At 47.1% G+C, this 16,968-nt stretch overlaps 1 protein-coding gene across 1 annotated transcript in view; it reads left to right on the forward strand.

The window, feature by feature from the left end:
- Window positions 1-4,024: 4,024 nt before the first annotated feature.
- Window positions 4,025-16,968, forward strand: part of NID1 (nidogen 1) — an 82,890-nt gene continuing 69,946 nt past the window's right edge. The window contains exon 1 of the mRNA XM_038533838.1: window positions 4,025-4,376. Coding sequence (XP_038389766.1) covers window positions 4,152-4,376 — 225 coding nt within the window. The 5' untranslated portion in view covers window positions 4,025-4,151. The remainder of the gene's footprint in view (window positions 4,377-16,968) is intronic.

Consider the following 16,968-nt stretch of genomic DNA (forward strand, 5'->3'; position numbering starts at 1 on the left):
AGATAGTAGATTTTCAGTGTTCTCATCACACACGCAAAAAATGCCAACTGTGAAATGATAGATGTGTTAATTACCTCAATTGTGGTAATCATTTACATTTGTATATCAAATCATTACATTGTACGCCTTAAATGTATACAATTTTTGTCAATTATACCTCAATAAAGATTGGAAAAAAGTGATTAACATATGAAAATCCATTATTAGAAGATGATAATTAAGAATAGCAGCTGAGAAGGCATAAACATAAACTTTTTGGATCAATCTCTTAATAGTTCCCTATAATTTTGTTTTGGGATGAACATTGTTTTGGAACATGACATAGTTACAGAAATATTCTTGGAAATAATTCTCTTCTTTAGTTAGGAGTGGTTATTTAATTTGTGTTATCTTTATCCGTGATAAGAATTGAGGTTAAGTTGTTTAAAATAGTGATCATCTTATTCACAAATTAGGTAAATTCCCCTGGAATTGAAACACTAGCACATTTATGTCTACATAACATCTAGTAAATAAAGGAATCTTCCATGACCATATGTGGTCAGTGGCCAAACCTCACAGGAGAACGAGATTAGAACTTTTTCAGTGAGATTAGTCTTTTTCAGTGAAATAGCCAATTGAGCTATTTTTCCATTCAGTTGCCTAGACTTTTGTCTGAATAAACCAAATAGAAAGTTTAACTTGTTTTCTTATAGATATGCCTGCTTCCTGAATTTTGTCTTCCTGTCTCATCCGGTTGATAGCACTCAGTGAAAAAGTACAAGTCTCTAACGTGACGAGTTTAATAAAAGATAATTTTTAAAAAACCTGGTATATTATGTCATTTTGGGTTCATATGCTACTGCAGATAGCAAATGGTTCTTAAAAGTACTACTGAGTTTTCAAACTATTAACTTTTATTAACATGCACACAGCATTAGTTGAGGCTCTGTGAACTCTGGAAAAGAAAAGAACACATGAGGCTTCCCCCAAAGAGCTTATATTGGAGGGGAAAAAACACATGAAACAACTAGAGGAAAATATGTAATTGTTACATATACTTAGAAAATGACCAGGGCATAACATAAAATTAAGTATTTAATGATGAAGATTGTGTATCTAAATGTATTTAAAACTAGAAATCCTAAAGGAGTAGCTGGCAGCTACATTGTCTCAGTCAGAGGCATAGCATAGATGTCACATTCCCTAGCACCAAACGATGTGCAATGAGTGCAGGGCTATTAATAGGAAACGACAGACAGTTTACGGTACATACCAGACTCACTTAAGCAAGACCATTCTTTTTTCTTTTTTTAATTTATTTTTATTTTTATTTATTTTTTTTAAGCAAGACCATTCTGATAGAATAAATGAACATGTAAATAGTAAATGAACATTATGTATAAACAACAGAGCAGATATACCTTGTGGATGGAAATTGGGGGAGAAACCTCTCCTTTTACAGAAAGGCAGAAGGGTGTGGCAGAAAAAGTATTAGCTTTGGTTTCAGATACACTGAAATTTGAAAACATTCAAATCCTGGCGGCTCTTCCACAAACTACAAAACTGGGCGTATTATCTAACTTCTGCAAGTCCCATTTCCCCATATCTGCTTGAGGCTACTCACTTAGGCAACTGTTATTGGTATTCATTCTGTTAAGACTAGTTCACATCTCACCATGTTACTATCACGTCTGTCTGTCTTCTCCAACAGACTGTGAACTGCTCCCCAAAGGGATTGTGTCTTAATAGTCTTGGAGCTTTGCACTGGTATTCTGGAGAACTTGCTCTTGTAGGAGCCGAGGGAAATGCCGTGAACCAATAGGAGTTGCAGAATCTGTCTGAGTACCAAAAACGGAGAGGATTCCAGGCACGAGCAACAGCTTCAGCATAGCTCTGAAGTGAGACAGAAGATGGGGGCTTTGAAAGAGGATAGTCTGAGTGAGGCAACAGGCAGGAAAAGGCTGGCTTGGTGTCATAGGGCCCATGCCGAGTACAGGTAAGCACAGAGGATGAAGAGGAGCCTCCAGAAAGAGTTGTTGGCGGGTTGAATGGGCAGTGCTGGGGCCTGGAAGCCCAGAGGTACAGCAGTTGAAGCCAGGGATGGTGTGGAGCACAGTCAGGAAGTGTGCTTCAGGGGTGGGGGACAGGGGCTCCTGGGAGATAAAGGAAAAGCCATCAGATTTGGTAATGGATTGCAAGGAGCACTAGTCACTTTTTTTTTTTTTAATTTTTATTTATTTATGATACTCACGTAGAGAGAGAGAGGCAGAGACATAGGCAGAGGGAGAAGCAGGCTCCATGCACCGGGAGCCCGATGTGGGATTCGATCCCGGGTCTCCAGGATCGCGCCCTGGGCCAAAGGCAGGCGCTGAACCGCTGCGCCAACCAGGGATCCCACACTAGTCACTTTTTAACAAGAGAGAAACTGCATCAATACAGAAGCCATTTAATGTAGTGGTTAAGGTGGTCCTGGAACTGGACGACCCTGGGTCACCTGCAGGCTTCCAGCTGTGCAGCCTTAGCAAAATGACTTAAACCTCTCTGGATCTCTGTGCCCCTCTTCAGGAAAATGGGGATGGTCTCTCTCCTAGGGTTATCGTGGTTGCAAAACGAACTGATACCTTGTAGAAATGTAGTGTTTTCTGTGACAGCTAATGAATTTAAAAGAAAAAGACATCCAGAATGATCAAAGACTTTCTGTTCAGAGGGTGGATGTCATTTGCTTTTTATGTTTTCTATTGGTTCAGGACTCCTGCTCCTTAAATATTATATTGAATTTGCTGTTTACTGTGAGAATTATTTCGAATTGCGTCCTAGGTCTTTCATTTTAGCTGGTGACAGGCAACAGAAATGCCCCGTGTTGACCTCTCTAGGTTAAGAGGTCTGATAGCAAGCACATATCCAACACCCACTGTCCCTGACTTCAAAAGGCAGCCCTGTTTTGCAATCCTGCAGGCTCAAAACCTTACACCCAATTCTAACTTCTCTCCCTAACCCCCATATCAGATTCATAATCAAGTCTCATTCCTTCTTTCATTGTAATGCCTCTTAGGTCCAATTCTTCTCAATATCCATCCACCTTTTCCATTCTCACTACCCCTCACCCCTGTTTTCCCTTTCAATAGCCCTCTGATGACCTCCCAATGAATGCCAAATTAATGATCAACCCATTACTTAGGACACCAGCTACATGCCTTATCGCCCTTTGTCAGGAACTCTCAATAGCTGTTCTCTGAGCGTTAAGAGCGAGTTCAAATTCCTAGGTTTGGTATTAAGGCTTTCCTCCCAACAGCCCTCGTTCCACATTCTCAACTGGGAGATTGTGTCTTGAATCCGCTCACAGCTCCAGTTTCCAGAACGTCCCTTCCCCAGCCTCCTGATGACTTTTCCATCCCCTTCCAGAAGCCGTGGTTCGAGTCCCGGGTCCCCCTCGGAAGTTCTCCTTGGCCAATTATTCCAGCCCTAATGTCATTTTATCACTTGGGGGCCCCGCCCCACCAAACACCGGATTATCATATACACTCGTGACTGTGTCTCCGAGGGTGGGACCCCCCGTCTGGCCGAACTTCCACCTCACTCAATGACGCTGAAAATCTGGATGGATGAGTAGATGAACGCGTCGGGTCCAGTCCCCTCTCCCTGATTTCCTGCACCTACCTGCCCCCTCTTCCTGCCAGAGTCCCACCCAGCGAGTCCGACCTGGACGCCGCCGAGCAGCGCCGGGGTGGACTGTGCTCCTGAAGGCGGAGCGTTTCCACGCAGCCCGCCCTCCGACTGGGCCCGGACCCCAGGCCCGGGGCGCGAAGCCGCGCGCTCGGCTCTCCCGCGGCCCCCGCGCTCCTGCCCCCGCGGGGTCCAGGGCGACGCGCCAGGACCGCGGGGGTGGGCCGAGCCCCTCCCCCGGGGGTGGGCCGAGCCCCTCCCCCCTCCCCCCCCTCCCCCCCTCCCCCGCCCATTGGGCGGCCTCGGCGGCGCGTCCGGCCCCGGGCGGGCGGGCCCTCCCCCTCCCCCTCCCCACCCCCACCTCCCCTGGTCCTCCTCCGCTATTTCCCGGGGAGGGAACCTCGGGAGGCGGGTGCAGGGGCAGCCGAGGGGCGTCCGGTTACGTCTCCGCCCTCCCCGGCCTCGTCCGCCGAGCCGCTAGGTTTGCGGGACGCCAGTTCGGGACCATGTCGGCCGCGAGGCGCCGGGGCGAGACTGCGTGGACGCGGGCGCTGCTGCTGCAGCTGCTGCTGGTGGGGCCCGGGGGCTGCCTGAGCCGCCAGGAGCTCTTCCCGTTCGGTCCGGGACACGGGGACCTGCAGCTGGAGCCCGGGGACGACCGTGTCTCCCCAGCCCTGGAGCTGAGGCGGGCGCTCCGCTTCTTCGACAAATCCGACATCGATTCGGTCTACGTGAGTGCGAGTCGGGGGGCCGGCGGGGGCTGTAGCGGCGGAGGGCGTGGGGCCGAGCCGGCGGCGGACGGAGGCGGGGGCCGGCGGGGGCGCCCGCGGGGCTGGCCGGACGAGGGCGTCCTGGGCGGGGACGGGGACCCCCGGCCGGGCCACTGCAGCAGGAGGGGTGCGGGCCGGGGTGCTCCGCGCGCGCCCCGCCGGCCCCGGGGAGCCCCAGCACCCCGAGGCCCCCGGCACCCCTGGCACCCCGAGGCCCCCAGCACCCCGAGGCCCCTGACACCCCCGGGACCCCGGCACCCCGAGGACCCCCAGCACCCCGAGGCCCCCGGCACCCCCGGGACCCGGCACCCCGAGGCCCCAGCATCCCGAGGCCCCCGGCACCCCGAGGCCCCCGGCACCCCGAGGCCCCCAGCACCCCGAGGCCCCAGCACCCCGAGGCCCCCAGCACCCCGAGGCCCCCGGCACCCCCGGGACCCCGGCACCCCGAGGACCCCCAGCACCCCGAGGCCCCCGGCACCCCCGGGACCCCGGCACCCCGAGGCCCCCGGCACCCCGAGGCCCCTGACACCCCCGGGACCCCGGCACCCCGAGGCCCCCAGCACCCCGAGGCCCCTGACACCCCCGGGACCCCGGCACCCCGAGGCCGCCGGCACCCCCGGGACCCCGGCACCCCGAGGCCCCAGCACCCCGAGGCCCCCGGCACCCCGAGGCCCCCGGCACCCCCGGGACCCCGGGACCGCGGGAGGCGTCCCCCCCGCCCCCCCCCCCCCCCCCCCCCCCCCGGCAGCTGGTCCCGCTATGGACCCGTCCCTTGGGCCCGCGAGCCGGGCGGGCGGGCAGGTCCGGGCGGGCAGGTCCGGGCCGCGCTCGGGGCAGAGCAGCCCGTCACAGCCGCGCGGGGCCCGGGATTTCGCCGACAGCCGGCGCCTGGGTGCGGGCTCCGGGTGTGTCTCGGCCGTGAGTCCGCTCTCCGGCCGGGCGCTCGTTTCGGGCCAGAATTTAGCGCTGGGAAGGCAGGGCGACCTGGCGATCCAGTTCCTGTGGCGGAGCAGGGTCACCACGGGGGCCCCGCGGGGAGCGGGCCCGGGGGCGTCAGCCCTGGAGCCTTCTCCGGATGGGCCGGGCCTGGGGCGCTGTCAGCTTGTCGGTCCTTCCGTGCCGCCGCCTTCCCCAGCCGCGCACCATGTGGGTTTCATATAAAGCAGAGCGCATTCCAGAGTGGGGGTGGGGGGAGGACGCGACAGCAACCGCGGCTGCAGCCTGTCCTGCCTGTGAAGTGCCTGTGCCCGTCCGCGCGGGCCGACCGCGCCTCGGCGACCCCACGTGCAGCTCGCCGGCTTTGCCTGAGAGGACTGAGTCCCTGCAGTCTCTACCCTCGGACAGGGTCGCCCTAGTGAGCTGACTGCCCTGACCCCCCGGGCAGTCTGATGAAGCCTGTAACACCCCCTCGTGGAATATTTTTAATCACAAAAACCAAAATCTGCAGGATTGCCCAGGAAATCAATCATGTTGAAATCCAGATAAAAATATTAAAAGTAAGGGCACCTGGGTGGCTCAGTGGTTCAGCCTCTGCCTTTGGCTCAAGTCCTGATCCCAGGCTCATGGGATCGAGTCCCGCATCCGGCTCCCCTCAGGGAGCCTGCTTCTCCTTCTGCCTATGTCAATGCTTCTTTCTCTGTGTCTTTCATGAATAAATACGTTTTTTAAAAAAAAACCAAAGAATTAAAACAAAAACTGTCTGAAGTAACATATGTGCTTATCTTTACCCATTATTAAATAGTAAGGTGTAACCGTGAGTCCAGTGGGAGGTGGTAGTCAGATAATTACTGAATTTTCAAGATCAGGAGGACAGTAAACAACATTTGAAGACAGGTGCTGCGAGACTAAAATGTGGTGTGAGAATACCTGTGATTTTCTATTTGTGGCAAGGTTATTAAGAGTTACCACTAGGCTTTGTTGCCTGCATTCATAATGACAGGAAATACTACATACCAGCCAGAGGTTATTGAAAATAAAAATGAAATTTCTTTTTTCCCTCTTAACAGACCCACTGAATTCTTTTGTTAAATTTGGGACCTCCTCCTCACCTTTATTTGTGGCATTAGACTAACCACATTACATTCTAAAAACTTTGAAAATTTCTTGATAAAAAAAAGGATTTTACGATTGGGAAAAAATTAAAAAATATAAAAAAGGATTTTGGTCAAACCATACCTTCCAGGTCTATGTGGGTTTCTTTCTTTCTTTTTTTTTTTTTTTTTAAGATTTTATTTATTTATTCATGAGAGACAAGAGAGGCAGAGACATAGGCAGAGGGAGAAGCAGGCTCCCTGGGGAGAGCCCGACGTGGGACTTGATCCTAGGACCCCAGGATCAAGCCCTGAGCCAAAGGCAGATGCTCTACCACTGAGCCACCCAAGTGCCCCTCTACTTGGGTTTCATCTGCACTTCAATGAGAAAGAATCCCAGAGCTCTGTTGGATGTTATATCTGCCACTGGCTGGGCTCTTAGGAAGCTGAGTCTGAATGGAGATTAGCAGGCAGGTTATTTCTTTGGGTTGAGTGCCTTACCTACAGAAGGGAAGGAGGTGCTGACAGGCTGAGCAGAGGCTGAAGCTGAGTGGCTTGCAGCCCTAGTAAAGGCCTCAGCCAGCCCCTGGGAGCCCTGATGTGGGATGACTTTCCATAGCTGTCTCAAGTCTGTGAGAGGGTTGGGCCTCAGTGCCCTCACAGCAGGTCAGTCATTGCATAAGGGCTGCCCTGGAAGAAAGGTAACCCTGAGCAAGGCAGTCCTCAAAGAGGGCTGACGAGGGAGGGCTGTATTCTCAGGAGTCAAGGAGGAGGGATCCAGGGTGTGATGGATGTGAACAGGTGAATCATCAGGGATGTGCATATGAGCTGGGTGGTCTGGACTGTGCTGGGGGTACCTGACTAAGAAGATGAAGAGCCCCTGAGAAGGAAAACAATTATTGGGTGAATGTATCTTCCATGTGTCAGACACTTGCTAGTTTTAGGTTATTTAATCTTCAAGACAACCTGCCCTTCTTTACAGATGAAGCAATAACAATAAACACTGGTCCCAGAATTCCCAAATCCTACCAAATGTTTCTACCCAAATGCCCACCTGTCGGTTCAGGTTTCACATGGCAAACTGATAATACTCACGTCCCTCCTTCCCTCAGCTACTTTCGCTGCCGCTTGCTTTCACTACCTTGGTAGTGGTACCTCGTGAGGGTTCTCACACTGCATCGAGGCTGCCTTATGCTGTCCCTTTATTCATTTATTCTGCAAATACTTACCAAGTGCCTACTATGTGCCAGGCACTATTTCAAGTACTCAAAATGTAAGTGAACAAATCAAAGAATCCTATCCTCAAGTAATTTGCATTCTAGCAGAGGAGTGGGACCAAGAAAATAAACAGCAAACATAATAAATGATATTTTAGTAGTTGATATGCTACAAATATCAGGGCTCTGGGATGGAGCAGGCAGTTGAATAGGAGTCTGGAATTTAGAAGAAAAGCCTAGGCTTCAGATATAAATTTGGAAGTCATTGGCACATAGATGATATTTAAAACGAGAACTAAATGAACCCGACCAGGGGAGTATATTTGATGGAGAAGAGGTCCCAAGGAGCCTCCAACAGGTCAGAGAAAAGAAGAGGAGTCAGCAATGGAGGGCATGGCCAGTGAGGTGAGAGGAAATGCAAGGAGAAGGAGTCCTGGAAGCCAAGTGAGGAAAGTGTATTAAGGAGGAGGGAGTAAATCACACCATGTTAAATGGGTCCAAAAGGTGAGAATGAGAGTTGTCCATTGGCTTGACTAACATGGCAGTCAGTTCCCCATTACACCTTCATGGCAGGTCCTCACATTTGTATCTTTCTTGTCCTGTTGGCAACAACACTTTCCAAATGTGTCCAGCCTCTTTAGTGCCCACCCCCTGTCCTGACTTCAGAAGACAGACCATGCACTCTTCGGTCTGGATGTGGGGCCTCCGCCTACCATTCGAGCTTCATCTCCAGCTTTGCCTTAACCTTTCTCAGGGAGTCATTTATGCCTTACTTTGGCCCTTTGCTCATTCTTTTGTTCTTCTGCTTTACCCATCTCGTACCTCTCAGATTCACTTCCATTCTCAGGGTCAACACAAGACCCTCCTCCTTCCTAACTGACTGGTATCTGCAGACTGTGTAAAGTCCTCAGTCCTTAGAACTCACTGTCTGATTCGGAGCTTGATCTATTGATAGATGTTCACATATCTTCATTTAATCTGTTCACCTGGAGTATCAGTGGGTAATGTGGGAAGAGTGAGGTCTCTGGAGCCCAATTCATGTGGCCTTGGATCTCCGTTCTGCCACTTACTTGCTGTGGATCTCTGAAAGCCCTGGTTTGTTCATCTGTAAGACAGAGACATCATTGCCTTTCTCATGGAGTTGTGAACATTCTTGAATTAATGTATTTAAACAGCTTATTGTGTGGTAATGTGCTCTCAAACTCTGGGCTTTCTTCTTCACTGAGAGCTGAGATTGTGTCTTTAAGAAAAAAAAAAGCCAAAACCTTTATTTTCTATCTTATTCTTTTTTAAAAATATTTTATTTATTTATCCATGAGAGACACACAGAGAGAGGCAGAGACATAGGCAGAGGGAGAAGCAGACTCCCTGTGGGGAGCTGGAAGTGGGACTTGATCCCAGGACCCCGGGATCATGACCTGAGCCAAAGGCTCAACCACTGAGCCACCCAGGCACCCTCTACTTTATTCTTGTAGTACTTTGGTAGCATAGTTTTGTCTTTTGTTAAAAAATTTTTTTATTTATTTGTGATAGTCACAGAGAGAGAGTGAGGCAGAGACACAGGCAGAGGGAGAAGCAGGCTCCATGCACCGGGAGCCCGATGTGGGACTCGATCCCGGGTCTCCGGGATCGCGCCCTGGGCCAAAGGCAGGCGCCAAACCGCTGCGCCACCCAGGGATCCCGGTAGCATAGTTTTGATGTAACTTTTGAGAAAGACGTTTCATATGTAACAGGTGAATGCTCACTCTGTCAGAGGCACTACAAAAATATGCCTCTCATACTCTTACACATACTGTAGAGAACCATAAAATCTGTCAAGGTGAAAAGTCCCTGGAATTTCTCATGTATCAGGAAGTATAGCAAAGCAAGAGAAAGCATTCTATACAAGTAGTGTTTCAGCTTTCTAGCCACACGCTATGTACCCAGTGTAACTGGAGTGCAACTTATCTCTATAAACATATAACATATTTCAGAAACAAGTAAAGAAAACTGAAGCACCAGTTCTTTAAATAATTCTTTTTTTTAAAGGATTTTATTTATTTATTCATGAGAGACACAGAGAGAGAGACAGAGGGAGAAGCAGGCTCCCTGTGACTCGATCCCAGGATCCCAGGATCATGACCTGAGCCATAGGCAGACACTCAACCACTGAGCCACCTGGGGGCCTCTTTAAATTACTCTTGATCACTTAAATGAGCAAGTCTGTTCTGGGGAAGCAACGCTGGTGTGGGCAGAACTTATCTGAGCCTGTGGTGGTTGCAACGTGGAGATCAAGGAGAGCTAGGCCAGCTTCATCAATCGTTTCTTGCAGCAGCTTCTGGATGCGGTTTTGCTGTGCTGCTTGCAGGGTCGCTGCTCACCCTGCCCAACATTTGCTGCGGTGAAACATCCAGGAGGGCACATTGGTGTTCAGGTTGTTCATCAGGGGAGAAAGCTTTTCAAGGCCCATACCCGTCTATGTAGCATCCGAACACTTAGCCACATGGCCATGGCCTTTGTTCTCTTGGGTTCTTAGTACAGCATGAACACTTGCACGGCAGCATCAGCCCTAGCACTCATGCTGGAGAAATTAATCTCCTGGATCTTCTGGCGGATTGCATTTTCAGGGTGTGTTCTTGCAACATTCCTGTTGCTCTCCAGAGTGGCCTTTTTTTTTGACCCTCAGTCTTTTTTGCCTTTCCTTCTTTATCATATTTTTTGGCATTCCAATTACATTCTTTCACAGAAAGCTTAAGTAAAATTAGGGTTTCTCCATGTTTGACACGGTCCCTGTGACTTTCCTTGGAAGTGGCAGTCCGGGCCAGTGGCCCAGGTTGCTCTCTGTGCAAGGGCTATGGCCAAGGGGACAAGTGAGAGCTGGAGCCCAGACCACAGGCCACTCTCCTAGCCCTAACCTCGGCATGGGGCTGGGGCCACTCAGAGGAAAAGGCGCCTGCCGCTGATTTGCCCAAAGGCAGTGTGATCTAGCAGAGGCCCTGGATGAATCATAGAATACTTAATAGAGTATGAATTTCCAGTGAGGGCTAAACTGAAATTGAATCATTATGTTGATCGACTTTATTTTTTTTTTTAAGATTTTATTTTTAAGTAATCTCTATGCCCAACATGGGGCTCAAACCCACAACCCTGAGATCAAGAGTCACATGCTCCACTAACTGAGCTGGCCAGGTGCCCCTGTGTATCAACTCAAAATTGAGGTCCAACCATTTTATTTTTCACCCTTTTGTGTCTGGTCTTGTTACTTATAAAATGAAGAGGTTTGACAAGATTATCTCTGAGGTCCATGTTATTTTAAGATTTTTAAATATTCTTTGAGTGACCAGGTGTTGAATAATTACATTTACTATCTCAGGACACTGGCTAGTATTTCTCATAAAATGCAGTGCAGTGTTAAGCTATTCATTCAGCAAGTACTTAATTTTACTGTCTGATATGCCGGGCACAGTGCTAGGCTTCAGAGCTACAGATTAAAACAAGATCAGTGTTGTTTCTGCTCTCATAGAGTTTACAGTTCACTGGGGAAGAGGGACATTAAACCAATCATTATACTGATAAGTGGCCAATTGCCACTGTGATGAGTGCTACTAGGGAGAAGTCCATATATTGTGGTGGCAACTGAGCTAGTTGGAGAGGTTCAGGAGAACCTTCCCAAGTCAGCTGGAACTTCAGGATGATTAGATGTGAGCCCCAGAAGGCAGAGCGCAGGACTATGGTTCAGAGGAAAGCTTCCTGTGTGTGAGACCATGAGTGTCGAGAGAAGGAGCTTGTCATGTCACAGTTAGTGGTGCAAAGTCCAGTGTGCAGGAGGACCCTGTCACCCCCAGGTCAGAGCCCTCCAAGGGTTTTCCTTGGAATCCAAGGCTTCCAAACTCCCCAACATGCCCTCAAAGCCTCTCGTGGCCCTGCCCAGCTGGAGTCTCTGCCCCTATCCCTGACCCTGTTCTCACTGGCCAGGCTCCAGCCACACCAGCTTGCTTTCTTTCCTGGGACCACAGCCAGCTTGTCCCATCTGGGTCTTGGCACTTGGCTTCCCTCTGCCTGGGACACATGGCCCTGATGTCCTATGGCTGCACTTGCCTGTCGTGCAGGCTCTGCTCACACGCAGACCCCCATTTGTGATTCTTTTTTTCCCATCCTGTCTTATTTTCATCATAGCATGCATTGCCATCTAATAACCAGGTTGTTCATTTATTAGTTTGTTTTCTGTTTGTTGGCTCTCTTTTCCCTTAGAGTTTGAGCCCTATGAAGGCAGGGTTTGACTTGCCATAGTCCCCCCCCCCCATTTCCCTGGTTCACTAGCACTCTGTGGCACACAGTGGTTGCTCTGTTATGATTTATTGAATGAATGAAAGAGTGCTAGGCATTTTTCATCTTATTCTGTGAAGCAGCGGGATGCCTTTAGAGCTTTCTAAGTAGGTGAGGGACACGATTTATTTTTAAAATTCCCACCTTCTTCAACAAATAAATGGCATGGGAGAAAAAGAAGGAGGGAGAACCGCTATAGATTAAAAGAGATTTGGGAAGTATGTTAGGCAAGTGCCAGGTGAGGACCTTGTTGGATCCTGATTGAAACAAAGTGGCCATAAAAAGACATCTTTGAGACCAATTGCTTTTCTGGAAGAGGTGCATAGGCAAGATTGACAGGTGAAATAATTTGACATCTGAGATTTCATTTAAAATACTTCAAAAAAAGAAAAGATAAATATGCACATATGTGAGAGGACTGGGTGAATCAGGAACTGGAGGATGTTGATAATTGTGGGAGCTGATTGATAAGTGTATGGGCATTCGTTGGGTGTTGAACTGTGTGTGTTGAAATTTTCCCTAGTAAATAGTCCGATTATTAAAAGTTTAAAAAATTTATGCTGCCTCCCAGGCAGAGGATTTTTGGGGGCAGGGTAGAGGAGGAAGAGTGAACTCCAGGATGAGACGTCCTGTTGCCAGGGTTCAGATGAGAGGTAATGGTGGCATATGGATGAGGATCGTTGGTTCCAGACCTATTTGGAAGGTGGGAACAAGGAGGCTTACTCGTGTATGATCTCATTTGAGACATGGCAGCAGCCCTGTGAGGTAGCTCAGGCGGCTCTTGGGATGAGCTTCCTATTGTAGACAAGGAAACAGACATGTGCAGCTAAGGAGCTTGCCAAAAATCACTCAGCTAGTAAGTATGAACTGAAACCTGAACTCAGATCCTCTCACTCTGAGTTCTGCAGTCTTTATACTATGCTATGTTGGATAGCACTTTCATCTTTTCCTTTCTTTGTTTATTCATTGGATGATATCTTATCAGCCCCAGGTCTGTACGGATTTTTGGGCTGGGTTTGTGGGACTGCAGTGATGAGTGACTCACACATGGTCTCTGCTCTCCTGAGGGTCACTGGTGCATTACACTGCTCACCACTGCATTCCACGACCCACTGCCGCATGATAGGACTTACCACTGCATCAAACTACTCCCCACTGCACGATACTGCTCACTGCTGCATTGCTTGTGAAAAAAGTTGGTTCTTAGCTCCTAAGGAGCACGTTCCTTAACTGCTTTTATCCTCAAGTAAATTGTTTTCTTTTATTTAATTTTTAATTATTAGTGTTTCAAACACATGCATAAAAGGGAGAAAATAATATCCTGAGTGTCCATAGGCACATTACCTAAATGTAACCATTGTTTGCATTTTCCATATTTGTTTCATTAATTTCCCTTGGCTGATGCATCCAAGGTAAATTATAGTCTTTGTGACTTACATCACTAAATATTTTAGTACATATTCCTAAAATAATAAGAGCATTTCCCTATCTAGCCAGCTGAGTATGATCACACATAACAAAATCAATAATAATCCCCTATTATCAATTTATGTCCATTTCATATCAGAGCTCTCCAGTATTCCCAAAGCTGTCCTTTGTAGCTAGACTTACTCAGACAGGTCTAAAGAAAGACAAGCATTACATTTGACTATATCTCTTTTAGTCTGTTTTTTTTTTTTTTTTTTTTAGATTTTATTTATTTCAGAGAGAGAGAGTGTGTGTGGGCAAGGAGGGACAGAGGAAGAGGGAGACAGAATCTGAAGCAGACCTTGTACCGAGTGTGGAGCCTGATGCACGGCTTGATCTCAGGACCTTGAGATCATGACTTCAGCCAAAACTAAGAGTTGGACACTCAAGCCCTCAACTGACTCTGCTACCAAGGAGCCCAGCCCCTCTTTAGTCTGTTTTAATCTTGAAATTCCCCATTTGATTAATCAGTTTAAGAATCACTGCCTATTGTCCTGTAGAATGCCCTACCTTCTGCATTTGACTATTTCTTTGTAATGTACTTTGGCTTGTTATTCCATCTCTATATTTCCCGAAAACTGGCAATCTTGAAAATATTCAGGTTAAACTTTTTTTTTCTTTAGAAAACACATGCAATTTTATTTTTAAAGTCATTTTGGAGCTAGTAAGATGATGCAAATGGTTTTAAAAAAAACTTGTAAAAACAGGGAAGAGGGAAATTTCCTTCCCACCCTGGTCTCCAGCCCCATAATTTCCTCCCTAGAGACAATCACTGTTCATGAAGTTTTTTTAATCTCCTTGCAGAGAGATTCTCAAATGTACAAATGTATGTATATCTACGACTACCACCTGATTTTACATACCTCCTTGATTTTTTAAATACCAGCTTTATTGAAATATAATTTGCATAGCATAAATTTCATCCCTTTAAAGTATACAAGTCGGTGATTTTTAGTATATTTTGAAAGCTGTGCAACCATCATCACTAACTACGGAATATCTTTTTTTTTTAAGATTTTATTTATTTATTCATGAGAGACACACAAAGAGCGGCAGAGACATAGGCAGAGGGAGAAGCAGGCTCCATGCGGGAAGCCCGATGTGAGACTCCATCCTGGGACCCTGGGATCATGACCTGAGCTGAAGGCAGAGTCTCAGCCATTGAGCCACACAGGCGTCCCTTAGTACAGAATATCTTGATTGCCCTCAAAACAAGCCTCCTATAAAAAACAAACAAACAACAACAACAACAAAAACCAAGCCTCATATCCTTTTGCAGTCACACCCCATCTCCACTCCAGCTTCCCCACTCCCCTGATCCCTTGTAACCACTAATCTACTGTCTGTATGGATTTGCCTGTTCTGGACATTTTACATAGATGGAATCATACAATATGTGATCTTTTGTTACTGGTTTCTTTCACTTAGCATAACATTTTCAGGGTCCCTCCATGTTGTAGCGTGGATGGGTACTTTATTCTTCTATGGCTGAGTGATATTGCCCTTTTGTCTATTCATAAGTTAATGGATATCCAGATTCTCTTTTGTGGCTATTCATGAAATACTGCTATGAATGTTTGTGCACAAGTTTGTGTGTGAACATATGCTTTCAGTTCTCCTGGGTCTACTGAGGAGTGGAATTGCAAATGAAGAGGTTCAAAACAAGTCTCCCTTAATTATGCCACTTTAGCATGTGGGTTATTTTGAGCAGAATGCAATCAAGATCCTGTGGGTTCAAGAGAATCATTTGCCCCTGCCTTAACTACATAGAAGAATGTAAGTTGGGGTCTTTCCCAGAATGAGAGTTTTTATTAGAATTTTTTTCTGAGTGACCATCTACCTGGCGGGACAAGCATCTAATTTTCAAACATTTGCTCTTATCGTCCTGTGAATTTCCCTACTCTCTGATCTCATTCCTTAGCTCAGGATGGCATATATACATATACCTCATTTTACCTTCCTGTCTTGGAATACCCTCTGTACGTGGTGTTCCTGTATGTTCGAAATTAGATTTGATTTTGTCCTATTAATTTGTCTCATGTTAATTTAATTCTTAGGACAATCAGAAGAACCTTTGAGTGTAGAGGTAAATTTCTCCTTCCAAAACTAGGTCATATGGTAACTCTGCTTAATATTTTGGGGGCTACCAGTTTTCCAAAGTGGCTGCATCATTTTACATTCCCACAAACAATGTATGAGGGTTCCAATTTCTCTGCATCTTCTGTCAACACTTATCTGACTTTTTGATTCTAGCCAACTTAGTGGGTGTGAAGTCTCACTATGGTTTTGATTTGCATTTCCCTGATGGCTGATGACATTGAGCATCTTTTCATATGCTCAGTGATGTAGGCCAATATTGGCCATTTATAGATCTTCTTTAGAGAACATTTATTCAAGTGTTTGTGTATTTTTTATTTGGGATATTAGTATTTTTACTATAGAGTAGGCTAAACATTCTTTAACAAGAATACTTCATGAATGAAGTCATATATGTCATACTGTATAACATTAGGAGGCAAATGATGTCTGGTTATTGCTGTACTAGCTGCTACTGTTAAGGAGATGACAGCCAGATCATATCTGTCATATTTTCCCCCTGGTGAACAGTGAGCAAGCTATGGGATGATACTTCAGCCTTATGCAGCTGGCCCCTTTCCCATCAACTTTTCAACTAATGCTTAGCATCATTCATTGATGATCTTTGCCTGAATCAATTATTAAATTAAGTGCTGTCAGAGTCCTGGGTGGCTCAGTGGTTGAGCATCTGCCTCTGGCTCAGGTCATGATCCCTAGGATCCCTAGGGTCCTGGGATCGAGTCCCACATCAGGGTCTCTGTGGGGAGCCTGCTTCTCCCCTCTGCCTCTCTCTGTGTGTCTCTCATGAATAAATAAATAAAATCTTTAAAAATAAATAAATAAATAAATAAATAAATAAATAAATAAATAAATAAATAAATACTACTGAGTGATAGGCACCTTGGGTGGTGCAGTCAGTTAAGTGGCTGCCTTTGGTTCAGGTCCTGATCTTAGGGTCCTGGGATCCAGCCCTGCATTGTACTCCCTGCTCAATGGAAGTCTGCGTCTCGCTTTCCCTCTGCCCCCTATCCCCCTGCCTCCGCTCATACTCTCTCTCAAATACATTTTTTAAAAAAGATTTTATTTATTCATGAGAGACACGCACAGAGAAAGGCAGAGACACAGGCAGAGGGAGAAGTAGGCTCCATGCAGGGAGCCTGATGTGGGACTCAATCTCGGGACCCCGGGATCACACCCTCCAAAGACAGATGCTCAACTGCTGAGCCACCCAGGCATTCCTCTCAAATAAAAATTTTTAAAAATCTTAAAAAAAAAAAAAGTGCTGCCAGGTGGTGTTTTAGTTTTGTTGTTTATCATTCTTTCTACATTTATTAGCTGATGTCCTTCTGTAAAGAGAAACTTTACAAGCCCCCATCATCTGGGGCTTTTGGGTAATACTGACATATGGCTCATTCTGGAAAAGCAGATAGATACTTAATTCTTTCCCTATAATTCTAA

The sequence above is a fragment of the Canis lupus genome, chromosome 4 (genome assembly GCF_011100685.1).
Source record: "Canis lupus familiaris isolate Mischka breed German Shepherd chromosome 4, alternate assembly UU_Cfam_GSD_1.0, whole genome shotgun sequence".
Taxonomy (NCBI): Eukaryota; Metazoa; Chordata; class Mammalia; order Carnivora; family Canidae; genus Canis; species Canis lupus.